Source organism: Hyalella azteca, unplaced genomic scaffold (genome assembly GCF_000764305.2).
Source record: "Hyalella azteca isolate HAZT.00-mixed unplaced genomic scaffold, Hazt_2.0.2 contig1188, whole genome shotgun sequence".
Classification (NCBI taxonomy): Eukaryota; Metazoa; Arthropoda; class Malacostraca; order Amphipoda; family Hyalellidae; genus Hyalella; species Hyalella azteca.
In genome coordinates, this window is record NW_025931515.1 from 55,709 (window position 1) to 79,375 (window position 23,667).

A 23,667-nucleotide genomic window follows, 5' to 3' on the forward strand; every position below is an offset into this window, starting at 1 on the left:
CGTTGGATAATCAAATTAAGTCCTTTTTAACTTAACATTATACTCAGAAAATGAAACATACATTTATTTCCCGTTTGAAAACCTGAAAAAAAACATTTGGCATCCTTTAAATCTTCTATGTATACATGTTGAAGTTTTCGTATTGTGCGCCTGTCACCGCAACTCATGGACGCTGCTGGGCGCGTATACAAGATACTTATCGTGTCGGGATATTGTATATAGGGGCAATCCAGGATACTTATCGTGTCGGGATATTGTATATAGGCGCTTTTGGGGCGCGTATCCAGGATACTTATCGTGTCGCGAAATTGAGTATCCTATAATTAGGTGCATAAATTATATTAGAATTAACAAAAGATATTGATAGTAGAGGTATTGTGCATGGGATTTTGGTGGACTTTTTTACACAAATTATGAAGCCATACTAAATAAGAATTTGTTTAATACTAAATAAATATATATTTACCCTGATATTTTTCCAACAGCAGCGAGCGTGGCTCTGGCAGGGATGCGTTCAGGCAGCGACTGGTGGATGACAGGTGAAGGTAGGGTGAATAATCTGGCAGCGAGTGGTGGATGACGAGTGAATGTAGGGTGATTAGTTTGGTGGCGAGTAGTGGATGGCAGGTGAATGTAGGGTGAATTATCTGGCAGCGAGTGGTGGATGACAGGTGAAGGTAGGGTGAATAATCTGGCAGCGAGTGGTGGATGACAGGTGAATGTAGGGTGAATAATCTGGCAGCGAGTGGTGGATGACAGGTGAAGGTAGGGTGAATAATCTGGCAGCGAGTGGTGGATGAAAGGTGAATGTAGGGTGAATAATCTGGCAGCGAGTGGTGGATGACAGGTGAATGTAGGGTGAATAATCTGGCAGCGAGTGGTGGATGACAAGTGAAGGTTGGGTGAATAGCGTGGCTTCGCATTCTATCTTGAAGTTCTCCGTAATAAATATGAAATCAATATCAATATATACATATACTTTAAATATATACTTTAAGTAACTTTAACTTTATATATTTACTTTAAATATCAAAATATACCTTATAGATTTTCTAAGTGTAAATCCGAGCAAACCTAGGATTATGATTAACATTTTGGCATCTTGATTTTACTGTTACTTCTCTTTTTCCTTCATCATTATCATCTCATTTTTCCTTTTTAAATTCATGAGCAAGTCAAAGCCTGCATTAAACTGTAGCGCCTACCGCCGGCCGTACATAACGTGCCTATATAACATGCATACGAGAACAGCAACTTCTTTAACGGACTTCTCTCGGACACCGTTAAATTCACTAGGAGATTTACCCCGGAATATTTATTATTCTCAATGTATCCCTCATCTGATTCTTCTTGCCCTCCCATATATCGTCTTCTGTCAAAACAGACGTGACTTGCGATGACGGTCAGGATTACAGATTAGTACTCTCCTCGCTCTAGATTTAAAGATTTGGCTGGCTATAATAAAACCTCTATAGTTTCCTTGTCACTCCATATTGTGTGATATGGATAACAGTAAAAATAATTCAAGGCTTCCCTGTCACTCCATATTATACAATATGGCTAACCATAATAAAACTCCAAGACTTCGTTTTAATCCCGAAAAGTGTGGATATATTCATCCAAGTCGGGCCGGATTTCCCGGTGTGTTAATTAGCGAGACCGGCAATCAAGGCGCGATCTCCAAGGCGGGCGCCGCTCGGGAATTAGAGTCCAGCTCGAGTTTTATTGAGAGCCTTGCTGTTTATGAGAGCCGGACTTAAGGAGCGCTCGCTTGGCTCTCTAAACGCTGCTTTTGTACACGCTTTAAAATGACATTTTTGTTGTCTGATATTTAAATTCTTAAGCGACTTTAAAATGTCATGGAAAAATATGACTCGGGATTTGAGCGTCTCAAAATATTGTTCCATTTGACATATGAAGATTTGTTAGAGTTTTATTGAGGGCCTGCCTATTTATTAAGACGGTGATGGGGCCGTGCAGTTAGTGACGCTGAACTAGTGCCATTGACTTTATGAAGGCTTCTTTGAAACGTGGCACTAGTGGCATGGAGTTTATGAAGGCATCTTTAAAACATGCCACTAGTGGCATGGAGTTTATGAAGGCTTCCTTGAAACATGCCACTAGTGGCATGGAGTTTATGAAGGCATCTTTAAAACATGCATCTAGTGGCATGGAGTTTATGAAGGCTTCTTTAAAACATGCCACTAGTGGCATGGAGTTTATGAAGGCTTCCTTGAAACATGCCTCTAGTGGCATGGTGTTTATGAAGGCTTCTTTAAAATATACCACTAGTGGCATGGAGTTTATGAAGGCTTATTTAAAACATGCCACTAGTGGCATGAAGTTTAGGAAGGCATCTTTAAAACATGCATCTAGTGGCATGGAGTTTATGAAGGCTTCTTTAAAATATACCACTAGTGGCATGGAGTTTATGAAGGCTTCTTGAAAACATGCAACCAGCGACATGGAGTAAATGAAACTTCTTTTAGCATGTTAATAATGGCATGGGTTTCAAAAGGCTTTTCAAAAACATGACCTTAAGTGTCATGGTCTTTATTATAGCCTCTTTAAAACATGTCACTAATGGCATGGCAAGTAAAGTACTATGTTCAACGTAATCTAAAACCCAATGCCGCTTTTAGTTTCTAGATGCTTCATACAAACTAATTATCGTGAAGAGTATGTTTTAAAATAATGAATAAAATTAAATTACCACTTGTAACTCTTATTATTTTGATATGATTTTTAAAGAAGTGGACGAAATGGTATAATGCATATTCTGGAATAAACTTATATGTGAGACACGAATCTCTGGCCTTTACGTGGTGTTAGTTGAAGAATATATGAGATATGATGTATAATATAATATCTGTATGCTCATTTTGGTCATTAATTTATGATAACAACGATGAGCATTATGAATGATGAGTAGAAAATTTAAATGTTATTGTAAGACATTTTAATAGATAAATAATTGCACAAAGCTTTGCAATAATCTTACGCTGTATAATTATAATGAAAATAGATTATGTTTTCATTAAAATATTTGATAACAGTATTACTAAGAAAGCGATTGGGAAATGATAATCCCTATGATATTGTAACTTCAAGCTGCGTTGCAGCATCGCTCTATGTATATATAAGACAGCATCAATATAAGATGGTGTAAGATAATATGTTGTTAGCGTTAGAGATAAGACAACATCAATATAAAGAAGTGTGAAAGAATATATTGTCAGCGTTAAGATAAGGCAGCATCAAAATTAGATAGTGTGAGATAATATAATGTTAGCGTTATGATAAGATAATGTCACTATAATTTAGCACTAAAATAAGATATCGCAAAGTCAAGATAGTATCAAAATTAGATAGTTTTAGGAAAAACCCAGAAAGATACAGTAAGATAGAGGATAAGATAAGATAGTGCCATGACAGCCAGATTGTTGTAAAAAGCATGTCCAGGCAGCTCCTGCTCTATCTTAGGAATTAATTATGCTCTAAAGATAAAATTAGTGCATGAATACCAAGTTTTAATTTAGTTCGCATTAATAAATTAATAAATTACATTAATTCATTGAATTCGAAACTAATTATATGTATAATGAGCTATTCATACGCAACAGATGACTGACTAATTATAAAGCCTCATTAATTTTATCTTCTCAATTGAATTAGAGAAATTATACAAAAGATAGCAAAATATACATATGAGCTAACTTAAGATTCAAATAGGTATATGACTTTAATCAGCCTCACAAGAATGAGCTTCTAATGGTTTTATGACAGCAACTATTTAGAGAGGGAACCACGTTAACATACGAGTATATTCCTTCAAAGAGATGAGTATTAAAAATTTTCAAAACTGAAAATTATCACCCATTTCTTTAATCCATTAATTTTTACCCCTTCCAATCACAGGAATTATACTCGGAATTATTTTGTAATTAATTTATCTGTGAAGCAATTGTCATCATTTGCAGTTATTATTAAAGGCTTTTAACAAATTTTCTTTTCAACAGACAAACCTGACTTGGACGGCGTACGAGTTAACGGCAAAGGCAAGAAGATGCGTAAGCCGCGCACCATATATTCAAGTCTTCAACTTCAACATCTTAATAAAATATTTCAACGCACCCAGTACCTCTCCCTGCCTGAGCGAGCTGAACTCGCCGCTTCGCTTGGTCTAACTCAAACCCAAGTAAGTTTGTAACACAGAATTTTAATGCAGACAAAAATTGCCTGAGTCTGGTAATCTCGTTCCACGTGCGAATTTACGCAAATTTTTGAACCACGTTTACTAAACTTTAAATCAATGTTACAGCGAGACAATGCGATCACGAGTAAATTAATTCTAAAATATTCGAATTTGTTTGCATAAAACGTTTAGTCTAACTTAATTGAGCGCAGAAGCCTGTAAAAAATACGTATTCATCCCAAATAGACTATATTATTATAAAAAAAGCAGGTTAGCGCGGAGTTCCACGGACTGCATTATCTACGCAATTGGAGAATAACTTTGTCCCGAATCTGGTATCCCGAATACCGTTGATAAGTTTGAAATTACAGTACTATAATTTAGCAGAACCATCCGCAATCAACACAATACAATTATATCAAACTCAACAATTAACCCACTCAAGTCATGGTTTTAAATTTAACGGAAAGCTGAACGTTTTAGTTTTGTTAGTAAAACTTGCATTTTCCGGAATAAAAATCTCTTTCCGAGTTTTAAATTTACATCCATATATTTTAATGTCTCATAATTTGCCTACTAAATGAAAAGACAAGAAAAGTATCCTAAATACGCGCCCAAACAGCCCCTATATACAATATCCCGACACGAAATGTATCCTGGATACGCGCTCCAACAGCCCCTATATACAATATCCCGACACGATATGTATCCTGGATACGGGCCCCAACAGCCCCTATATACAATATCCCGACACGATATGTATCCTGGATACGCGCCCCAACAGCCCCTATATATACAATATCCCGGCACGATAAGTATCCTGGATACGCGCTCCAACAGCTCCTATATACAATATCCCGACACGATAAGTATCCTGGATACGCGCCTCAACAGCCCCTGTATATTGCGGCGATAAGCGCACAACACCTGTACTTGGACAAATGAATGTATTTGAAATTCAGGCATTTATATAAATATATATTAGGGATATATTTATTTTAAATACATTTTCCTAAATTTGTTTGCCTGATGTGCGCCTTGCGATGAAATAAATAGGTGCCTTTAGAGCGCGTATCCAGGATACTTATCTTGTTGGGATATTGCCTGCAGCACTCGACTTTTATAAATGGAATCATTTGACATAAAAATTAGAAACGGAAGAGATGGATTCAAATTAATCTGTGATTTTAATTTCATGAAGTGTAAATTTAATTTAAGAATAACTTAAAGCTCCCGCCAAACTTCAAAACTCGAGTTAAATTGATGTTGGAAATTCATTTTAATATGCTCTGAATGGATTTTTATTTGCGATGACCACAGCCTTAGTTTCCTAATTATCAACTGAATTAGGTGCAACGAAACCAGTAAATTCTAAGGGTTCTTTCTTTATTCCGCACAACGTTGTGTCACATTGTTGCTCGATATAATGTATGATATAATATAATGTACGGTGTTTCAGTATAAATTTTAGTTCTATATGCGCTATGGACTCCAAAAATACTTGACTCTGCTTTCAGTTTCGTCGCATCAGTTTAATTTAGTTTAGATTAATTAAAATCTCCATGACGTAACTTCACCGCCCTAATAATCATGCATTTTTTATGTACGAGTATCGCAAACGTTTTTTGGCTGCCAATAAAATATCTCAAAAATATAATTTGAACAAAAATTTGCTATAAAAATGTAATAAAAAATTAAAAAGTTTTAAATAGCTGATAATCATCACTATATCAGAAATGATGAAATATTCATAAACGATTTTCCTTTGATTTTATCGAATAATTTAAGGGTTCGGATTCAATAGATTCTTATGATAGGCTTTTAATGAAGCTGCTTCAATAATTAGAGCTCAATTTCGTACCTGCTTTTTGCACATTTCATTAAATTGCATCACATGACACCTGTAGCCATGCTCCTGATCTCAGGCGCCTAACTAGCACGCCTAGCTAGCAGTGTTATGCACCCCTAACTAGCATGCATAACTAGCAGCGTTACGCACGCCTAACTAGCAGCGTTAGCAAAAGATAACGAACTTGTCACAAATTCCCAATTCTTTTCAATATCCCGTACCCTACAATCAGTTTAAATTGCACGGCGCACAGAAATATGAATGCAAAGGAGAACAGCGTACAATAATCAGATGATGACACACTTGAAATAAAGCAGGGAGGTGATCACAGTTCACGCTAATTACCTTCTGGCTGAATCAATGAAGTAACTGAGGGTGTTAATCATTGTGAATCTAGCATGTTATTTTTTACTATGAATCTATCATTCAATTTTTTCTCTGTAAATTTAATATTAGTTTTATTGTATTGCGAGTATAATTTTGGACTTCTAATCTTCAATTATGCCTTGAAATTGTGCATCTAAGGTTAAGCCTTATAAATGTATTTAGCTTTGAATTTATTTTCTGTTACCATAACATAAAACCTCTTAACATGAAACTCGAAAAGAATACATGAAAGCTCGATGATTGTAAAGAATTATTGAAAATAATAATAATTTTTTTCAATGAAGTTTATATGTGAATATTTCAAAGGAATATTGTATAAAAATCTTTTATATGAATATTTTATCGTAGTTTTGTCTGGGACTATTGTAATGAAATATTTCGTAGGCACATTATGTAGATATTTTATATTGGCCTAGTATAATAATTGAACACTTTGTTGTAAATTGTACAGAAATGAGTTGCACTGCAATAATTAATCAGTCAGGCAAAAGTTAATCCTAATAGCCACTTTTATTAAAGCAATGACTGCAAAAACTAAACGTCTTCAAAAATAATTATTTTAATTGAATCTGATTATTCAAGTATTATAATTTAAAGGCAGCATTTCATAGACTTTTAATTAGGAAAGTCCATGATAGTTCATTTACTTGCTAACTTTAGAACACCTGTTGCTCCGTGGTGTGGACACCTGTGGACAGATTGCAGGTCCGTCCTCAGCCACTTAATGACCTGCGAGATAACCTGTACTGTTTTAACCTGCTAAAAAGTTCTAATAGTTTCGTCATGTTAAAGAATTTTTTGATTGAATTTTTATTATATCCTGGCAGGCTAGCTGATCAAGAAAAGCTGATCAAGAATGACTTCAACTTTAAATCCAGAAATAATCAATTCAATGCAAATTTGCAATTATAAATAGTTGCAGGTTATATTTGAATAGCAAGTAAATGATTGCTAATTAGCCAACTAATTGATCATAAAATGGATCAATTGATGATCCTAAACTGATCAGCGCTCAATTGATGTTCGGATTTATTTTCAAGAACAAGACCACAATCAAATTTCTTCACCATAACTCTTTATATAGACGTTGCAACTTTCTAGAATGCAGCCATAATTAACATGTACATGAATCACGCCTAATAAAGCTTTAGGTAAATCTAACAAAGCTCACGAACCTGAGCTGAAATTGCGTCCAAAGTTGTGATTCATGGAGCAACTTTAGCAGCAAAAGTTTGGGGAGCAACTTTTGGAAGTTGAGAATCGCGCTAATTTGCTCCTTTCAAAAGTTGGGCGACGAGTTGAGTTGCAGCGAACGAAATATTGTCGCACGTTTTTATAACGTAATATTATAGCTGGAGTTTATAACGTAATATTATAGCTGGACTTTATAACGTAGTATTATAGCTGGAGTTTATAACGTAATATTATAGCTGGACTTTATAACGTAATATTATAGCTGGAGTTTATAACGCAATATTATAGCTGGACTTTATAACGTAATATTATAGCTGGAGTTTATAACGTAATATTATAGCTGGACTTTATAACGTAATATTATAGCTGGAGTATATAACGCAATATTACAGTCGGAGTTTATAACGCAATATTATAGCTGGAGTTTATAACGCAATATTACAGTCGGAGTTTATAACGCAATATTATACCTGGAATTTATAACGCAATATTCTCGCTGGTTTTTATAACGCAATATTAATGCTGGAGTTTATAACGCAATATAATCTTTTGTTTTTATAACGCCATATTCTCGCTTGTTTTTATAGCGCAATATCATACATATTTTTTTGACAACCAAAATTATTTTCGATCTTAACACGTACGCTAACTTACAATGATTATCGTAGGCTGTTGTCGCAGGTGAAAATTCGACAGATTATGCCGGTTTGGGATTCAAATTGTCCATTTAAAAATAAGATTTTCTTTGTGGGATCAACATGAAACTCGATAAATACGAAGTTAAAACTTGGTAATTATGGAATAAAAGCGAACATGATGTTATTATAGAGTGAAAGCAATCTATGAGCTGATTATAGAGCAAAAGCGAAAATAAAAGTTGTCAATAGGTAAAGCGGTATAAGTAAATATTTTACTAATTTCCGGCATATAGACGGCCGTTTCATGTGTTTTTGGCCCACGATTCATTTGCAATAATATAGTAAATTAACTTTATACTTTTTAGCTCGCTTACTTGTGATAACTGAATAGTTTCAGCCAAAAGGAAAATCTTTTTATTTTTAGACGAAACAAATACCGTACATGCATTCGCTTGAAACAAGATTTTATTGATAGAAAAGACCTATATACATCTTCAAAACTCAGGCTACGGCTTCCCGCCCATGTACCAGAGCAGCTACGGCTACCACATGGGGCACTACGCCCCCTCCCAGTGCCCCTCACCCCCTCGTGATGGTAAGTTAGCGAACACTCAGATAAATTAATGAGATTTTGTCCAAACTGCGATGCACTTTTTGCTCTAGTGTGAGCCATCCTGACCCAGATTAGCCAGGCAAGAAGGGCGTATCAGGGCTACGTCTGCCTTCTGCTGGGGCTGAAATTAAAAAAGTGTGTAATTATTTGGATGACAAAACTTGACTTTTTTCGAGCATACCGTCATTTGCTTATATGCTTATCCTAGTAATCTTAGTTAGTATCCTTGGTATCCTAGAATCCTTAGTAACCTAGTATTTTTTGTATCCTTAGGGTCACTCTATGACAAGTGTACCACGAGGTAACCCCCCTGCCCATCACCAATTTTGATGAAATTTTACACATTCATGTTTCATATAAATTTTTCCAACATTTAAGATCAAAATATGATAAAATATTGAAATTGGGGATCCTCAAATGTGGAGTAGGGAAAATGTCTCCAATCCTGCGCCGCAAAAATTAATCTCCAACTTGAGATCGCTGCTGTGACCGTGATTTGAAAATGAAGGCGTAGAACTACAGCTGTTGCTGAAGTTAAACTTGCCCTAAAACTCAAAACGCATAAAAATTTAATAAATTCAGTGCCCTGTACATTGCAGAAAAATTTATGGCTCACCTTGACACTTCTACAGTCTATTGCAAACATAAGTAACATTGGATACACAAAATATTGGTAGATAATTCATTTATGTTTTTCAGTGAAATCCTTCAAGCTTGCTCATAGAAACCTAGGAGCTATTTTCTAACAATCTTATACAGCCAGACATGATATCAATTTACATATATATTCAAATTATGTCAAATTGTTGCAATGAATGACATTTTTTAGCGCCGGTTACTAAATTTAAATTACGACAGACATCGTGAAAATAATTGATCGGTTTGATTGAAGTCTTGGAAGGCAAATTAAGGTTGCAATAAATATAGAGGTGCGCTCGACAAAAAAATCCTTAATCATCACAATAGTGACGCTTTTTAGCTGTGATGACAGTGCAACATAATGATGATGCAACTCAAATGTGATGATGTGGCGTCATCTAAACATTGATGGTGAACTAACCTAACATTTGTTGTAACCTCATAAATTTAAAAGCAAAGATAACAGCCAAAAAATTCACCATTTCCTATAAAAATGAAAACGTTTCGGAATCCAGATTCATTGTCAGTTCAAAATCTATACAACAAGCAGAATCAATTAGAAAACTAAAATTCACATTGAAGATAAAAACCTAAATTGATAAAACCTCAGTCGGTGAGCATCCAAACCTGACCTAGTCCGGCTAGGTTTTAGCTCAAAATTGTGAGGCTCTCAACACAAAAATCAATGCTCTCAACCCAAAATGGTGAGGCTTCTAAACAAAAATTGTGAGGCTTTCAATAAGGTTTTCTCCTGGAAAATTCAAACGTTTAACTCATAACAGGGAGTTTCTCCGCCCAAAATGGTGAAGCTCTTTAACTAAAATAGTGTGGCTCTCCACCAAAATAGTGAGGCTCTCCACCAAAATAGTGAGGCTCTCCACCAAAATAGTGAGGCTCTCCACCAAAATAGTGAGAGCGTTATGCACGCCTAACTAGCAGCGTTACGCACGCCTAACTAGCAGCGTTACGCACACTTAACTAGCAGCGTTTTGCACGCCTGACTAGCAGCGTTTTGCGCGCCTAACTACACTGTTAGAAAAATTCCCGTTAACGGTATTTCCGGCGTTTCAGTGGCCGGTCGGAACGTGAAAAGAAACACCGTGTCGCCGTTTTTATTCTAATTTAACACTAGAAATCCGTAAAACATCTGATAATAAAAGCGAAACAGTTTATTTTCACGGGGCGACCGGCCACTAGAATGCCAGTGGGACCGTTTTTTCACCGTTTTTTCTAACAGTGTAGCAGCGTTATGCACGCCTAACTAGCAGCGTTACGCACGCCTAACTAGCAGCATAACTAGCCGCGTTATGCACGCCTAACTAGCAGCGTTATGCACGCCTAACTAGCAGCGTTATTCACGCCTAACTAGCAGCGTTTTGCACGCCTAACTAGCAGCGTTATTCACGCCTAACTAGCAGCGTTTTGCACGCCTAACTAGCAGCGTTACGCATGCCTAACTAGCAGCGTTACGCACGCCTAACTAGCAGCGTTACGCACGCCTAACTAGCAGCGTTATGCACGCCTAACTAGCAGCGTTATTCACGCCTAACTAGCAGCGTTAGCAAAAGATAACGAACTTGTCACAAATTCCCAATTCTTTTCAATAAGCTCCTTTCAAAAGTTGGGCGACGAGTTGAGTTGCAGCGAACGAAATATTGTCGCACGTTTTTATAACGTAATATTATAGCTGGAGTTTATAACGTAATATTATAGCTGGACTTTATAACGTAGTATTATAGCTGGAGTTTATAACGTAATATTATAGCTGGACTTTATAACGTAATATTATAGCTGGAGTTTATAACGCAATATTATAGCTGGACTTTATAACGTAATATTATAGCTGGAGTTTATAACGTAATATTATAGCTGGACTTTATAACGTAATATTATAGCTGGAGTATATAACGCAATATTACAGTCGGAGTTTATAACGCAATATTATAGCTGGAGTTTATAACGCAATATTACAGTCGGAGTTTATAACGCAATATTATACCTGGAATTTATAACGCAATATTCTCGCTGGTTTTTATAACGCAATATTAATGCTGGAGTTTATAACGCAATATAATCTTTTGTTTTTATAACGCCATATTCTCGCTTGTTTTTATAGCGCAATATCATACATATTTTTTTGACAACCAAAATTATTTTCGATCTTAACACGTACGCTAACTTACAATGATTATCGTAGGCTGTTGTCGCAGGTGAAAATTCGACAGATTATGCCGGTTTGGGATTCAAATTGTCCATTTAAAAATAAGATTTTCTTTGTGGGATCAACATGAAACTCGATAAATACGAAGTTAAAACTTGGTAATTATGGAATAAAAGCGAACATGATGTTATTATAGAGTGAAAGCAATCTATGAGCTGATTATAGAGCAAAAGCGAAAATAAAAGTTGTCAATAGGTAAAGCGGTATAAGTAAATATTTTACTAATTTCCGGCATATAGACGGCCGTTTCATGTGTTTTTGGCCCACGATTCATTTGCAATAATATAGTAAATTAACTTTATACTTTTTAGCTCGCTTACTTGTGATAACTGAATAGTTTCAGCCAAAAGGAAAATCTTTTTATTTTTAGACGAAACAAATACCGTACATGCATTCGCTTGAAACAAGATTTTATTGATAGAAAAGACCTATATACATCTTCATCTTATTTAAAATAGCTGAAGAATATCTACTGAATGAATATGAGCTTAAGTTTAATCGAACATATTCTAATAGTACAGCCCTTCATTCACAATCATTCATTATATGAAAACAAACTTGAATGAATTTTCAGTGTCAGTGAGTGATAGAGAGCATACTATTAGCAATGTTCGATTATTGAATAAATTGTGAGAAGTGAAGCATGAGAGTGATGAAAGTGAGGCAGAGAAAGTATTTCCAAGGAAACCAAGAAAAGTTTTTAGGGTTAAGCAGTAAAACGTGAAAGTTGAAACAAAAAATGTACGAAGTGAAGCAAAAAATGTACGAAGTGAAGTAAAAATGTACGAAGTAAAGCAGAAAATGCACAAAGTGAAGCAGAAAATGTACTAAGTGAAGCAGAAAGTGTGCGAAATAAAGCAGAAAATGTACAAAGTGAAGTAGAAAATGTACGAAGTGAAGCAGTAAGTTTATAACGTTAAAAAGAGTTTTTAAATTTATTCATATGAGCGTGTAATGTGAAGTATGCAGTTGTGAAATAAAGCTTAAAAAATGAAGAGGGCAACTACATAAATTGAAGCAGAAAAGCGTATAAATTGAGGCAGTAGGTCGCATAAATCGAAACAGCAAAGCATATAAAATGAAGCTGTAAAGCGTATATACTAATGCTGTAGAACGTATAAAAAAGCAGTGTAGCGTATAGAGTGAAAAGACTGTATAAAAAAGTAGTATAGCTTAAAGAGTGAAGAAAGCGTTTAAAAAAGTAGTATAGCTTATAGAGTGAAGAAAGCGTAGAAAAAAGTAATACGGCTTATGGACTAGAGTGAAAAAGCGTAAAAATGAAGTAGTAAAGAGTATACTATGAAGCAGTACAGCATATAGAGTGAAAAAAACTATAAAAAGAAGCAGTATAGCGTATAAAATGATGCAGTAAATCTTGCACAACAAAGTAGTATAGCACACAGAGTGTAAAGTGTAAAGTGTAAAAAAGAAGTAGTATAGCGAATAAAATGAAGAGAGCACATGAAATGAAGCAGCGAAGTGCACACTGAAGAGTGTAGAGTGTGCGTGCCAGGAAGCGAGGCAGTTGAAGCTCGAGCTCGCATCAAAGGCCAGCAGTCTGATAGTGATGGATCACAATAGCAGTCTTATGATGGATCACAATAGCAGTCTTATGATGGATCACAATTACAGTGTCTTGATGGATCACAACTGCAGTCTAGTGATCAAAGCTAGCTTCATAGTCACTATACTTGAAACAAGCGCTAATTTTACCTATCATTCAAACCTTGACTTTTGTTCGTATCCATCGCACGAACTTAGTGAATTCGTTACGAAACTGAGTGAGATTCGTATTAAAATCACTTGTCTGCTTGAATCGCAAGTTAACCAGGAATTTAAAAGCAAAGAAAATACCACAAAAATTCACCATATCTTTATAAGAGAAAACGTTTCGGAGTCCAGCTCCATCGTCAGTTCAAAACACAAAANTCTCCATAAACGTTCCAACAATACTTAAAAATACTTGACAATCTGGTACCACTACATATTTATTTTCACAACACGATGGATATATAACTATTAAAAAATGTCTTACTAAAAGATTGGTAATTACCAAACAAAAAGTTTTTAGTACTTGCCCAACTATATACTGGTACTAACTTAACTAGAATGTTTTTGGTTCTTATCTAACTAAAAAGTTATTGGCACTTATCTAAAAAAATAGTGGCCTTTATCTAACGAAAATGTTTTTTCACTCATATATGTAACTCAAAAGTTATTGGCATTTATCTTACTAAAAAGTTATTGCTACTTACCAACTAGATAACTTATTGGCACTTATCTAACTAAAAAGCTATTGACACTTATCTAAGTAAAAGTTATTGGCACTAATCTAACTAAAAAGTTATTTTCACTTATCTAACTAAAAAATGATTGGATTGAAGTATATAGTTATTGGTTCTTACTTTGGCTAAAAATTTATTGGTATATTCAGTAAATTGGAAGCTACGGAACATGTCTCTGGAAGAGGAAGTGTAGCGCCTACATTGTGTACGCCCCCAGAGAAACGAGTTAGAATTTGTCCGGATATCGGTGTACTTTTTGCCTTCATGTGGGTCATCTTGACTCAGTTTGGTACGACAATAGCACGTCTCAAAAAGACGTATCAGTCCGTATATATTTAAGTAAGTTTTCCACTATTGGGACAGTATGGCCTATTTATATTTCTGTTTGATGCATAGCAAAGATCATACCGCCAAAGACTCGCATGTTAGGCCGCCGTTTTAACGGCCATCACTCGAACTAATCAAAGGAAGTTTACTAAGCCTCATGCGTTTGGTAACAAATTGTCAAAGACCGTTCGTGTAATAAGAGGCTAGCCTTTGAAGACTGCGCCAGTAGCGCGCGGTAAAGCAATTACTTAGCAATTATTCTACCATTTTGCAGGTGATTGATGTATATCATTGATGTATATCATTGATGTATATCACATGATTCAACTTTCTATCAAAATTGACGGTTTTGTGATTGAAGTGCGTTTAATTTCTAATGAAATTAAAGATGCAGAAGTAATAAGAAGGATTTGAAACAGTTCGTTTACGACGTGATCAATGCAAGTCAATTACTGTCTAGTAATTAATCAGTCACTTTATAGCACGCTACTAAATTGAACCAGCAACAGTCTATGTATATAAGGAGAAATACAATTATATATACAATAAAATATTGCATTTATTAATAACTACATCTATAACCGTAATTATCGTATTTATTAATACTCACATATATAACAGTAAATAGCGCCGTAGCTCCCAATTATACGGCATAGCCGTAGATGTCCCAATTATAATTACTTATATCAATAACAATTAATATCTCAATTAATATGTGTAACGGCGCCTTCTCTTACGAATATATTTGTATGGGAATGAACCCTGCGCAAGATTATATACAGAAATAAGTTAACTAATAAGATTATGTATGATAAGGATTGTAGTGGGAGAAACGGAATTGTCCTAATTTTATGGAGAGTTGAAAGAGAAGTTTATGGAGAGTTGGAAGAGAAGTTTATGGAGAGTTGGAAGAGAAGTTTATGGAGAGTTGGAAGAGAAGTTTATGGAGGGTTGGAGGAGAAGTTTATGGAGGGTTGGGAAAGAAGTTTATGGAGAGTTGGAAGACAAGTTTATGGCGGGTTGGGAGAGAAGTTTATAGAGGGTTGGGAGAGAAGTTTGTGAAGAGTTGGAAAAGAAGTATGGAGGGTTGAAAAGAAGTTTAGGGAGAGTTGAAAAAGAATTTTATGGAGAGTTGGAAGAGAAGTTTAAAGAGAGTTGGAAGAGAAGTTTATTGGTTGTGAAGGCTCAACAGGCGACGAAGGTTCAAGCATCGCCAGGCGTCGATCGTTAAGATCCATTTGAGGGGCGGGGAAAAATAGCGCTCAGTGTGGCATGCGTGTGGCATGTTGGCACCAATGTGGCTGAATAAGCTATGTTGGCACCAATGTGGCTAGTACATGGCATGATGACATGGTGTGCAGCATTCAGGCATCGGTGCGGTGCATGTGGCATGTTGCGTGAATGTGGCATGTTGCATCTATGTGGCAGCGTGTGACATGTTGCTTGAATGTGGCATGTGTATCATCAATGTTATAAAGTAGCAGCGGCTATCATTATCATTTTACGCATGTACGAGTATCAACAATCCTGCTCACTATTCAAAGGCCGTTCCCTTTCATAATTAATTCCGACCAAGCCTTGTGACGAGGCTGNCCGCCACATGATAGTGAGCCGACAGCCGCCACATGATAGTGAGCCGTCAGCTGCCACATGATGGTGAGCCGGTAGCTGCCACATGATAGTGAGCCGGCAGCCGCCACATGATAGTGAGCCGGCAGCTGGCACATGATAGTGAGCCGTACGACGACCGTAAGACAGGTAGCGGTGTGACTAACCTGCCTTGACGGCTCCACATGATGTATGTTGACCGCATGGCTGAGAGAGACATGAGGCACAATATATATACAGCCTTATGTTAGAGTGCGATGATGTGATGGTTATGGCAACATAGCAATGTTGGCGTGTGATGATGTAGCGGGTATAGAGCAACATAGCAATGTTGGAGTGTGATGATGTAGCGGGTATGAGCAACAAAGCATTGTTGGAGTGTGATGATGTAGCATGCAAGGCAACATACCAACGTTGGAGTGTGATGATGGATGTAGCAGGTATGGCAACATAGCAATGTTGGAGTGTGATGATGTAGCAGGTGTGAGTAACAGGTTAATGATACCGACAGGTTAAACCGATGCCGGCAGGTTAAAGCATCACCAGCTTGTGGTGCGGCGTGGTCGTTTTGATTTATAACTTCAATGCTTTTTTTCCTTATTCTTTATTTCTTCTCGATAACTTGCGGGTTTTTTCATCAAACATTTTTATATTTTTTAGAGGTAACAGCTCCTGCGGTTGAGCGATAAAATAATATAACATATTTATTGCTAGGTTGGCTTCTGGCGATAGATAAACATGTCAGTGTTTTGGACCGTTGATATTACCACGATGTATGTAGGTAGTCCTGCTATAAATGATATGTTATGATACATATTATATATAATTCAGTGGTAATGGCTACTGTAGTTCTAAAATGACAAGCATTGCGAGAAGATTGCAACTGTAACGAGTGAGAGCTTATGAGAAAAATTGACGATGAATGGGATTCCGGAAATGATTATGAAAAGCTTTTATAGTGAACGGGATAATACCAATGACAACAATAAAATATTATTTGAGAGCGAGATCATGTCGATAACAATGAATAGCATTTATGTTGAGCAGTACGTCAGCCAAGATAGAAATAATTATTAATTGTCATGAAATCATACATAACAAACTATTTTGTGACAAATATTTAATTTTTATGCTTAATTCATCAAGCCAGAAATTCGGTTCACACTCCATGACGTATTGTACAGGCTTCATGAAGCGCATAATGCTTATGTTTTAATATACTGACAAGTTATCGCGGTGCATTTAATTCCGAAAATTTCCAAACCCTATCGTCTCTAATACCGATTATAATAAAGCTCATGTGGCCTAATTGAAGGAAGACCTATTCAAAACGTACATCTAACATAAAATTTTGGACTCCAGTTTGACTCTCGTTATAAAATATGTAAAAAATATTGTGCGCCTTTTAAAATTAATTCCTAAATGAAAGTTTAAAAAAGTTCCAATTTCTGCCACAAAGAATAAGATTTCAGATGCAGGCAATATCCCGACATGATAAGTATCCTGGATACGCGCCCCAACAGCTCCTATATACAATATCCCGACACGATAAGTATCCTGGATACGCGCCCCAACAGNAATATTATAGCTGGAGTTTATAACGCAATATTATAGCTGGAGTTTATAACGCAATATTATAGCTGGAGTTTATAACGCAATATTATAGCTGGAGTTTATAACGCAATATTATAGCTGGAGTTTATAACGCAATATTATAGCTGGAGTTTATAACGCAATATTATAGCTGGAGTTTATAACGCAATATTATAGCTGGAGTTTATAACGCAATATTATAGCTGGAGTTTATAACGCAATATTATAGCTGGAGTTTATAACGCAATATTATAGCTGGAGTTTATAACGCAATATTATAGCTGGAGTTTATAACGCAATATTATAGCTGGAGTTTATAACGCAATATTATAGCTGGAGTTTATAACGCAATATTATAGCTGGAGTTTATAACGCAATATTATAGCTGGAGTTTATAACGTAATATTATAGCTGGAGTTTATAACGTAATATTATAGCTGGAGTTTATAACGCAATATTATAGCTGGAGTTTATAACGTAATATTATAGCTGGAGTTTATAACGTAATATTATAGCCGGAATTTATAACGTAATATTATACCTGGAATTTATACCGCAATATTCTCGTTGGTTTTTATAACGCAATATTATTGCTGGAGTTAATAACGCAATATTAAAGCTGGAGTTAAACGCAATATAATCTTTTGTTTTTATAACGCAATATTTGCGCTTGTTTTTATAACGCAATATCATATATTAAATATATTTTTTGTGACAACCAAAATTATATTCGATCTTAACACGTACGCTAACATACAATGATTATCGTAGGCTGTTGTCGCAGGTGAAAATTCGACAGATTAAGCCGGTTTGTGCTTCGAATTGTTCATTTAAAAATAAGATTTTCTCTGTGGGATCAACATGAAACTTGTTAAATACGAAGTTAAAACTTAGTAATTATGGAATAAAAGCGAACAAGATGTTATAATAGAGTGGAAGCAATCTTTAAGCTGATTCCCAAATAAAAATTAAGAGTGGAGCACCTATGTTTTTATGATGGCTACCGGCGGACGCCATAGGTGGAGCAACTATGATTTATACAGTGAATTAAGGGTGGCGTGCACCACCTATCCCACACCTATAACCTGCCGATGGCCCCCCTACCCGTAAAGCTCTTCTTCCGCCAATAATTACCCACTGGCACCAGTGGCGCATCAATGAGTCACCGATGGCAACCTTTAAAATGAAGTCAATAAAAAATTTTCTTTTAATTTCAAATCCGATGCTTCTGCATTTACAGATATTGCTGCATTCAATCACCATTCTAAGGGCTACGTGTGCTAATCTACCATGGCAGAACAAGTAACAATGCCAGACATACAGCAGGAACAAATTATCAGAGTACCATACACATACCTCGTGAGAAATCGACTTGAAGAAACTCCCTGCCTGCAGGATTCGAACTCCGATCTCCCCACGCGAAGCCGAGCCTTAACCGTTGAGCCATCGGAGATGACATGGCAGTCGAGTAATTTTGAAAGTTTAACTGAAGTATTGCAAATACTAATTCCATCAAATGGGAGAAGTTAATGCTAGCACCGTGATGATTAGGTGGCTCCATCTACAATTTTATTTGGACATGCTGCTATATTCGATTAAACAGCCGCTAAAAGAAGCTTCATTTATCCATAACGAACGATTGTTCAGCTCAGAGTAAAGGCCACAGTAAAATGCTTAATAAGTATCGCAGTTTCGTAATGTGAACATTACACCAATTTTGACTGCGGTTTGATTCGATATATTATCACCAAGAATATTCTTACGTGAAATAAGGAATTGATATTACATGATTATTTTGAAATGTCAGGCGTGAAATACATGCACCACTTCTAGTCATTATTTTTCTCTAGCATAATCTTTAGTCTTTTGCTTAGGAAAGATACCGGGGCCACTTTATTAGAAATTTAAACTTAAAATCGAAATAATTATCTGGCTGTATATTACATAACATAACATAACATAGTGATCTCGGCGCTGAGCTGCCACATGATAGTGAGCCGGCAGCCGCCCCATGATAGTGAGCCGGCAGCTGCCACATGATAGTGAGCCGGCAGCCGCCACATGATATAATGAGCCGGCAGCTGCCACATGATAGTGAGCCGGCAGCCGCCACATGATAGTGAGCCGGCAGCCGCCCCATGATAGTGAGCCGGCAGCCGTCACATGATATAATGAGCCGGCAGCTGCCACATGATAGTGAGCCAGCCGCTGCCACATGATAGTGAGCCGGCAGCCGCCACATGATAGTGAGCCGGCAGCCGCCACATGATAGTGAGCCGGCAGCCGCCACATGATAGTGAGCCGGCAGCCGCCACATGATAGTGAGCCGGCAGCCGCCACATGATAGTGAGCCGGCAGCCGCCACATGATAGTGAGCCGGCAGCCGCCACATGATAGTGAGCCGGCAGCCGCCACATGATAGTGAGCCGGCAGCCGCCACATGATAGTGAGCCGGCAGCCGCCACATGATAGTGAGCCGGCAGCCGCCACATGATAGTGAGCCGGCAGCCGCCACATGATAGTGAGCCGGCAGCCGCCACATGATAGTGAGCCGGCAGCCGCCACATGATAGTGAGCCGGCAGCCGCCACATGATAGTGAGCCGGCAGCCGCCACATGATAGTGAGCCGGCAGCCGCCACATGATAGTGAGCCGGCAGCCGCCACATGATAGTGAGCCGGCAGCCGCCACATGATAGTGAGCCGGCAGCCGCCACATGATAGTGAGCCGGCAGCCGCCACATGATAGTGAGCCGGCAGCCGCCACATGATAGTGAGCCGGCAGCCGCCACATGATAGTGAGCCGGCAGCCGCCACATGATAGTGAGCCGGCAGCCGCCACATGATAGTGAGCCGGCAGCCGCCACATGATAGTGAGCCGGCAGCCGCCACATGATAGTGAGCCGGCAGCCGCCACATGATAGTGAGCCGGCAGCCGCCACATGATAGTGAGCCGGCAGCCGCCACATGATAGTGAGCCGGCAGCCGCCACATGATAGTGAGCCGGCAGCCGCCACATGATAGTGAGCCGGCAGCCGCCACATGATAGTGAGCCGGCAGCCGCCACATGATAGTGAGCCGGCAGCCGCCACATGATAGTGAGCCGGCAGCCGCCACATGATAGTNACGATAAGTATCCTGGATACGCGCCCCAACAACCCCTATATACAATATCCCGACACGATAAGTATCCTGGATACGCGCCCCAACAACCCCTATATATTGCGGCCTCTGACGCATTACACACGATTTTCGATAAACAAATATACATAATATGCGTAATATCCTGACAAAATTTGACAAAAGTTTATTTCGTATAAAAAGTTTAAGCGAAAACCCCGAAATTTACTGATATGTGATTTTTTTGCCCGTTTTTTCAATGAGGCGATCTTGGTTCTTTGTATTCGATCGTACGTTGAATAGAAGATTAGCAAATAACATCTAAATATATTATGACGTTTCTACTAAGATTCTATACTTAATTATTTTTAGGCATAAATTGAAAGCAAATCTAATGCGTCATGTCAAGGAAAAACATGAATTGTATTAATACTAGTCAAGTTCATACCGTGAACATTCACGAATGCAAGCCTAGTATAAATATAGGATTACATATCTGGGCTTCATTATTCCTGAAACCTAGACCTGAAATAACCTGCCTGCCCCTGTGATAATATAACAAGTCGATTTTACGAAAAAGCCCTGCTAAACTTGAACCAAAAATTTTTAGTTATTGAATACATTTTGTGGAAAACATGTGGAATGAACTAAATTTCATGATGGCATGAATCTTAATTCAATGATGGATATGAACATATCATTGTAATATACATGATGCCCATGCATACACTACCACCACCACCACCACCACCACCACCACCACCGCCATCTTTTAGTTCATTAGAGTAGAAAATTGTTACTTATGCCGTCAACTGTCACTTAAGGTAACTTACTGTCACTTACAGGGTGACTGTCACTTACTGTCACGCTGTCATTTACTAGCGTGACTATTCATGCTGCGGTGACAGCGAACACACGCCGGACAAAGCCCGCTGTCACAGCCGACAATTACGACGTAGCGCCATTTGCCTGTAACGTAACGACGCTTTTATAACGTCGCCATTTGCCTGTAACGTAACGACGCTTTTATAACGACGCCATTTGCCTGTAACGTAATTGCGTTGATAACGCTGCATAAATAACGCTAACATCACAGCTTGTGCCTTCTTACATAGCTTGTTTTTATAAAAAAAATGCACTTATGCTCGAACAATTATTATTCGTCTGTTATTTCACATATATCAAATTTTGTTTTAAATTATATGATAATTGTATTTCAACAATTATGGAGCTTGCAGTTCATCACAATTATTATTCGTCTGTTAATTCACATATATCAAATTTTGTTTTAAATTATATGATAATTGTATTTCAACAATTATGGAGCTTGCAGTTCATCACAATAGTGACGCTTTTTAGCTGTGATGACAGTGCAACATAATGACAAAATAGTGAGGCTCTCCACCAAAATAGTGAGGCTCTCCACCAAAATAGTGAGGCTCTCCGCAAAAATAGTGAGGCTCACGACCAAAATATAGTGAGGCTCTTTACCCAAAATAGTGAGGTTGTTCACTAGCCTTTTTGATTTGAAAAGTTAGAATTTCCCAGAAATCAAGCTTCATCTCAATTTTTCTCATTAAGTTGATCAGGAAATACAATTTAGTTTCAAGAATAAGAAGATGCTTTGCAATACAAAGCTTTTTCCCTTCAAGCGCCAATATTATTATCATCTTCATTAATTATGTAATTATTTTAGGACTTTCTCAATAATTGCGAAGCTCGAGCTCAGATGTTGAGTAAAATGCGTGTTATTTCCCTCATTTTAATGACGTAAATTGCACACTTTTGTGTTGTCTGAAATTGCCGAAAATTGACAAATTTTCTTGTATTTGAACTCGTTCATCCAGTCATCTAATGCGAGGTTATTTGGCTGTGGGTATTTTATGCGGGTGACAGTTCATGGGCAGTAATTATTTAAATCACTCTTATTTGAGTTTTGTTTTTTTATGCGTTCAATTTCAACTGCAATCCCTCAAATCTTGATGAATAATTGTAATTTAAACTTGATAATATAATAGTTACTTTATTCCTTCAGCTTGGTTTAAAATTCGAAGATTAATTTAAATTTGTACTTCTCCTAATGTTATTTAATTCTTTTAATACATTAAAACATTGAGTAATAAATACATTTTAAGTAATGTTTATGATTGAAGGCCGCTCGAGATGCACCTGCCATAGTCAACGTTTAATTACCGTTAGACGTCTAAGATTTTTTGATAATTAATGTTCATCATTCAGTTTCGTGTATATTAACAACCATTGTTTAAATCTTTTTGCTACGAATAATCGAAAAATACTAATTGTAGATGCTAAGGGAAGCTTGTAGTGCTTTTTGTGCTAACAAACTGAGGTTGCCGTGATTTATGTCTGTAATTGCTGTTATTTATAGCTGGAACTGCTGTTATTTACGACTAGACGTCCTATGATCAATTGTTAGAACTGCTATTATATATGGCTTGTAACACTATAACTTGATCCTTGAACTGCTATTATTCAACTTTTGAATCGCTATTATTAAGGGCTTAGCTGCTATTATTCTTATCTTGCTCAGCTGTTATTCAGAGCTTATTTGATGTTTGCACACAAGCTTTCTGATTTAACTTTGTCTAATTTGTGATTAATTAATGACCTTTTATTAGGTTCTTTTTAACTGTATCTGTTATAAGTGTACGGTGTCACAATTATATACACTTGAAACTGAGAAGACATCCAACATGGAAATGGACATATTAGCCATGCATGTCTACGACCGGACATGCCTCAGAAGATATATACTTTTGTATACATGTTTACTTTTGTATACGTGTATACTTTTGTATACACACGAGTGGTTAATGACCAGAGAAATCATCGATTTAAATTTTCAGGATCGAACAATATTCTTCAGCTGACGTTGGTTGATAAAAATTCAGGTTCAAGGAAGTAAATTAATTTATTACGACGTTTCGAATGTGACATCATTCATTTTCAAGTTATAGGAAGCATTGAATACTGAAATTT

At 37.0% G+C, this 23,667-nt stretch overlaps 1 protein-coding gene across 2 annotated transcripts in view; it reads left to right on the forward strand.

Annotated features, from left to right (window-relative positions):
- The first annotated feature begins 490 nt into the window (after positions 1–490).
- LOC108679750 (homeobox protein DLX-6) overlaps positions 491–23,667 on the forward strand; it is a 27,890-nt gene continuing 4,713 nt past the window's right edge. The window contains exons 1-2 of one of the 2 annotated variants that reach the window (XM_018168467.2): positions 491–545; positions 4,020–4,198. In XM_018168467.2, the coding sequence (XP_018023956.1) occupies positions 509–545; positions 4,020–4,198 (216 nt within the window). In that variant the 5' untranslated portion in view covers positions 491–508. The remainder of the gene's footprint in view (positions 546–4,019; positions 4,199–23,667) is intronic. The other variant, XM_018168468.2, reaches the window with a different exon arrangement.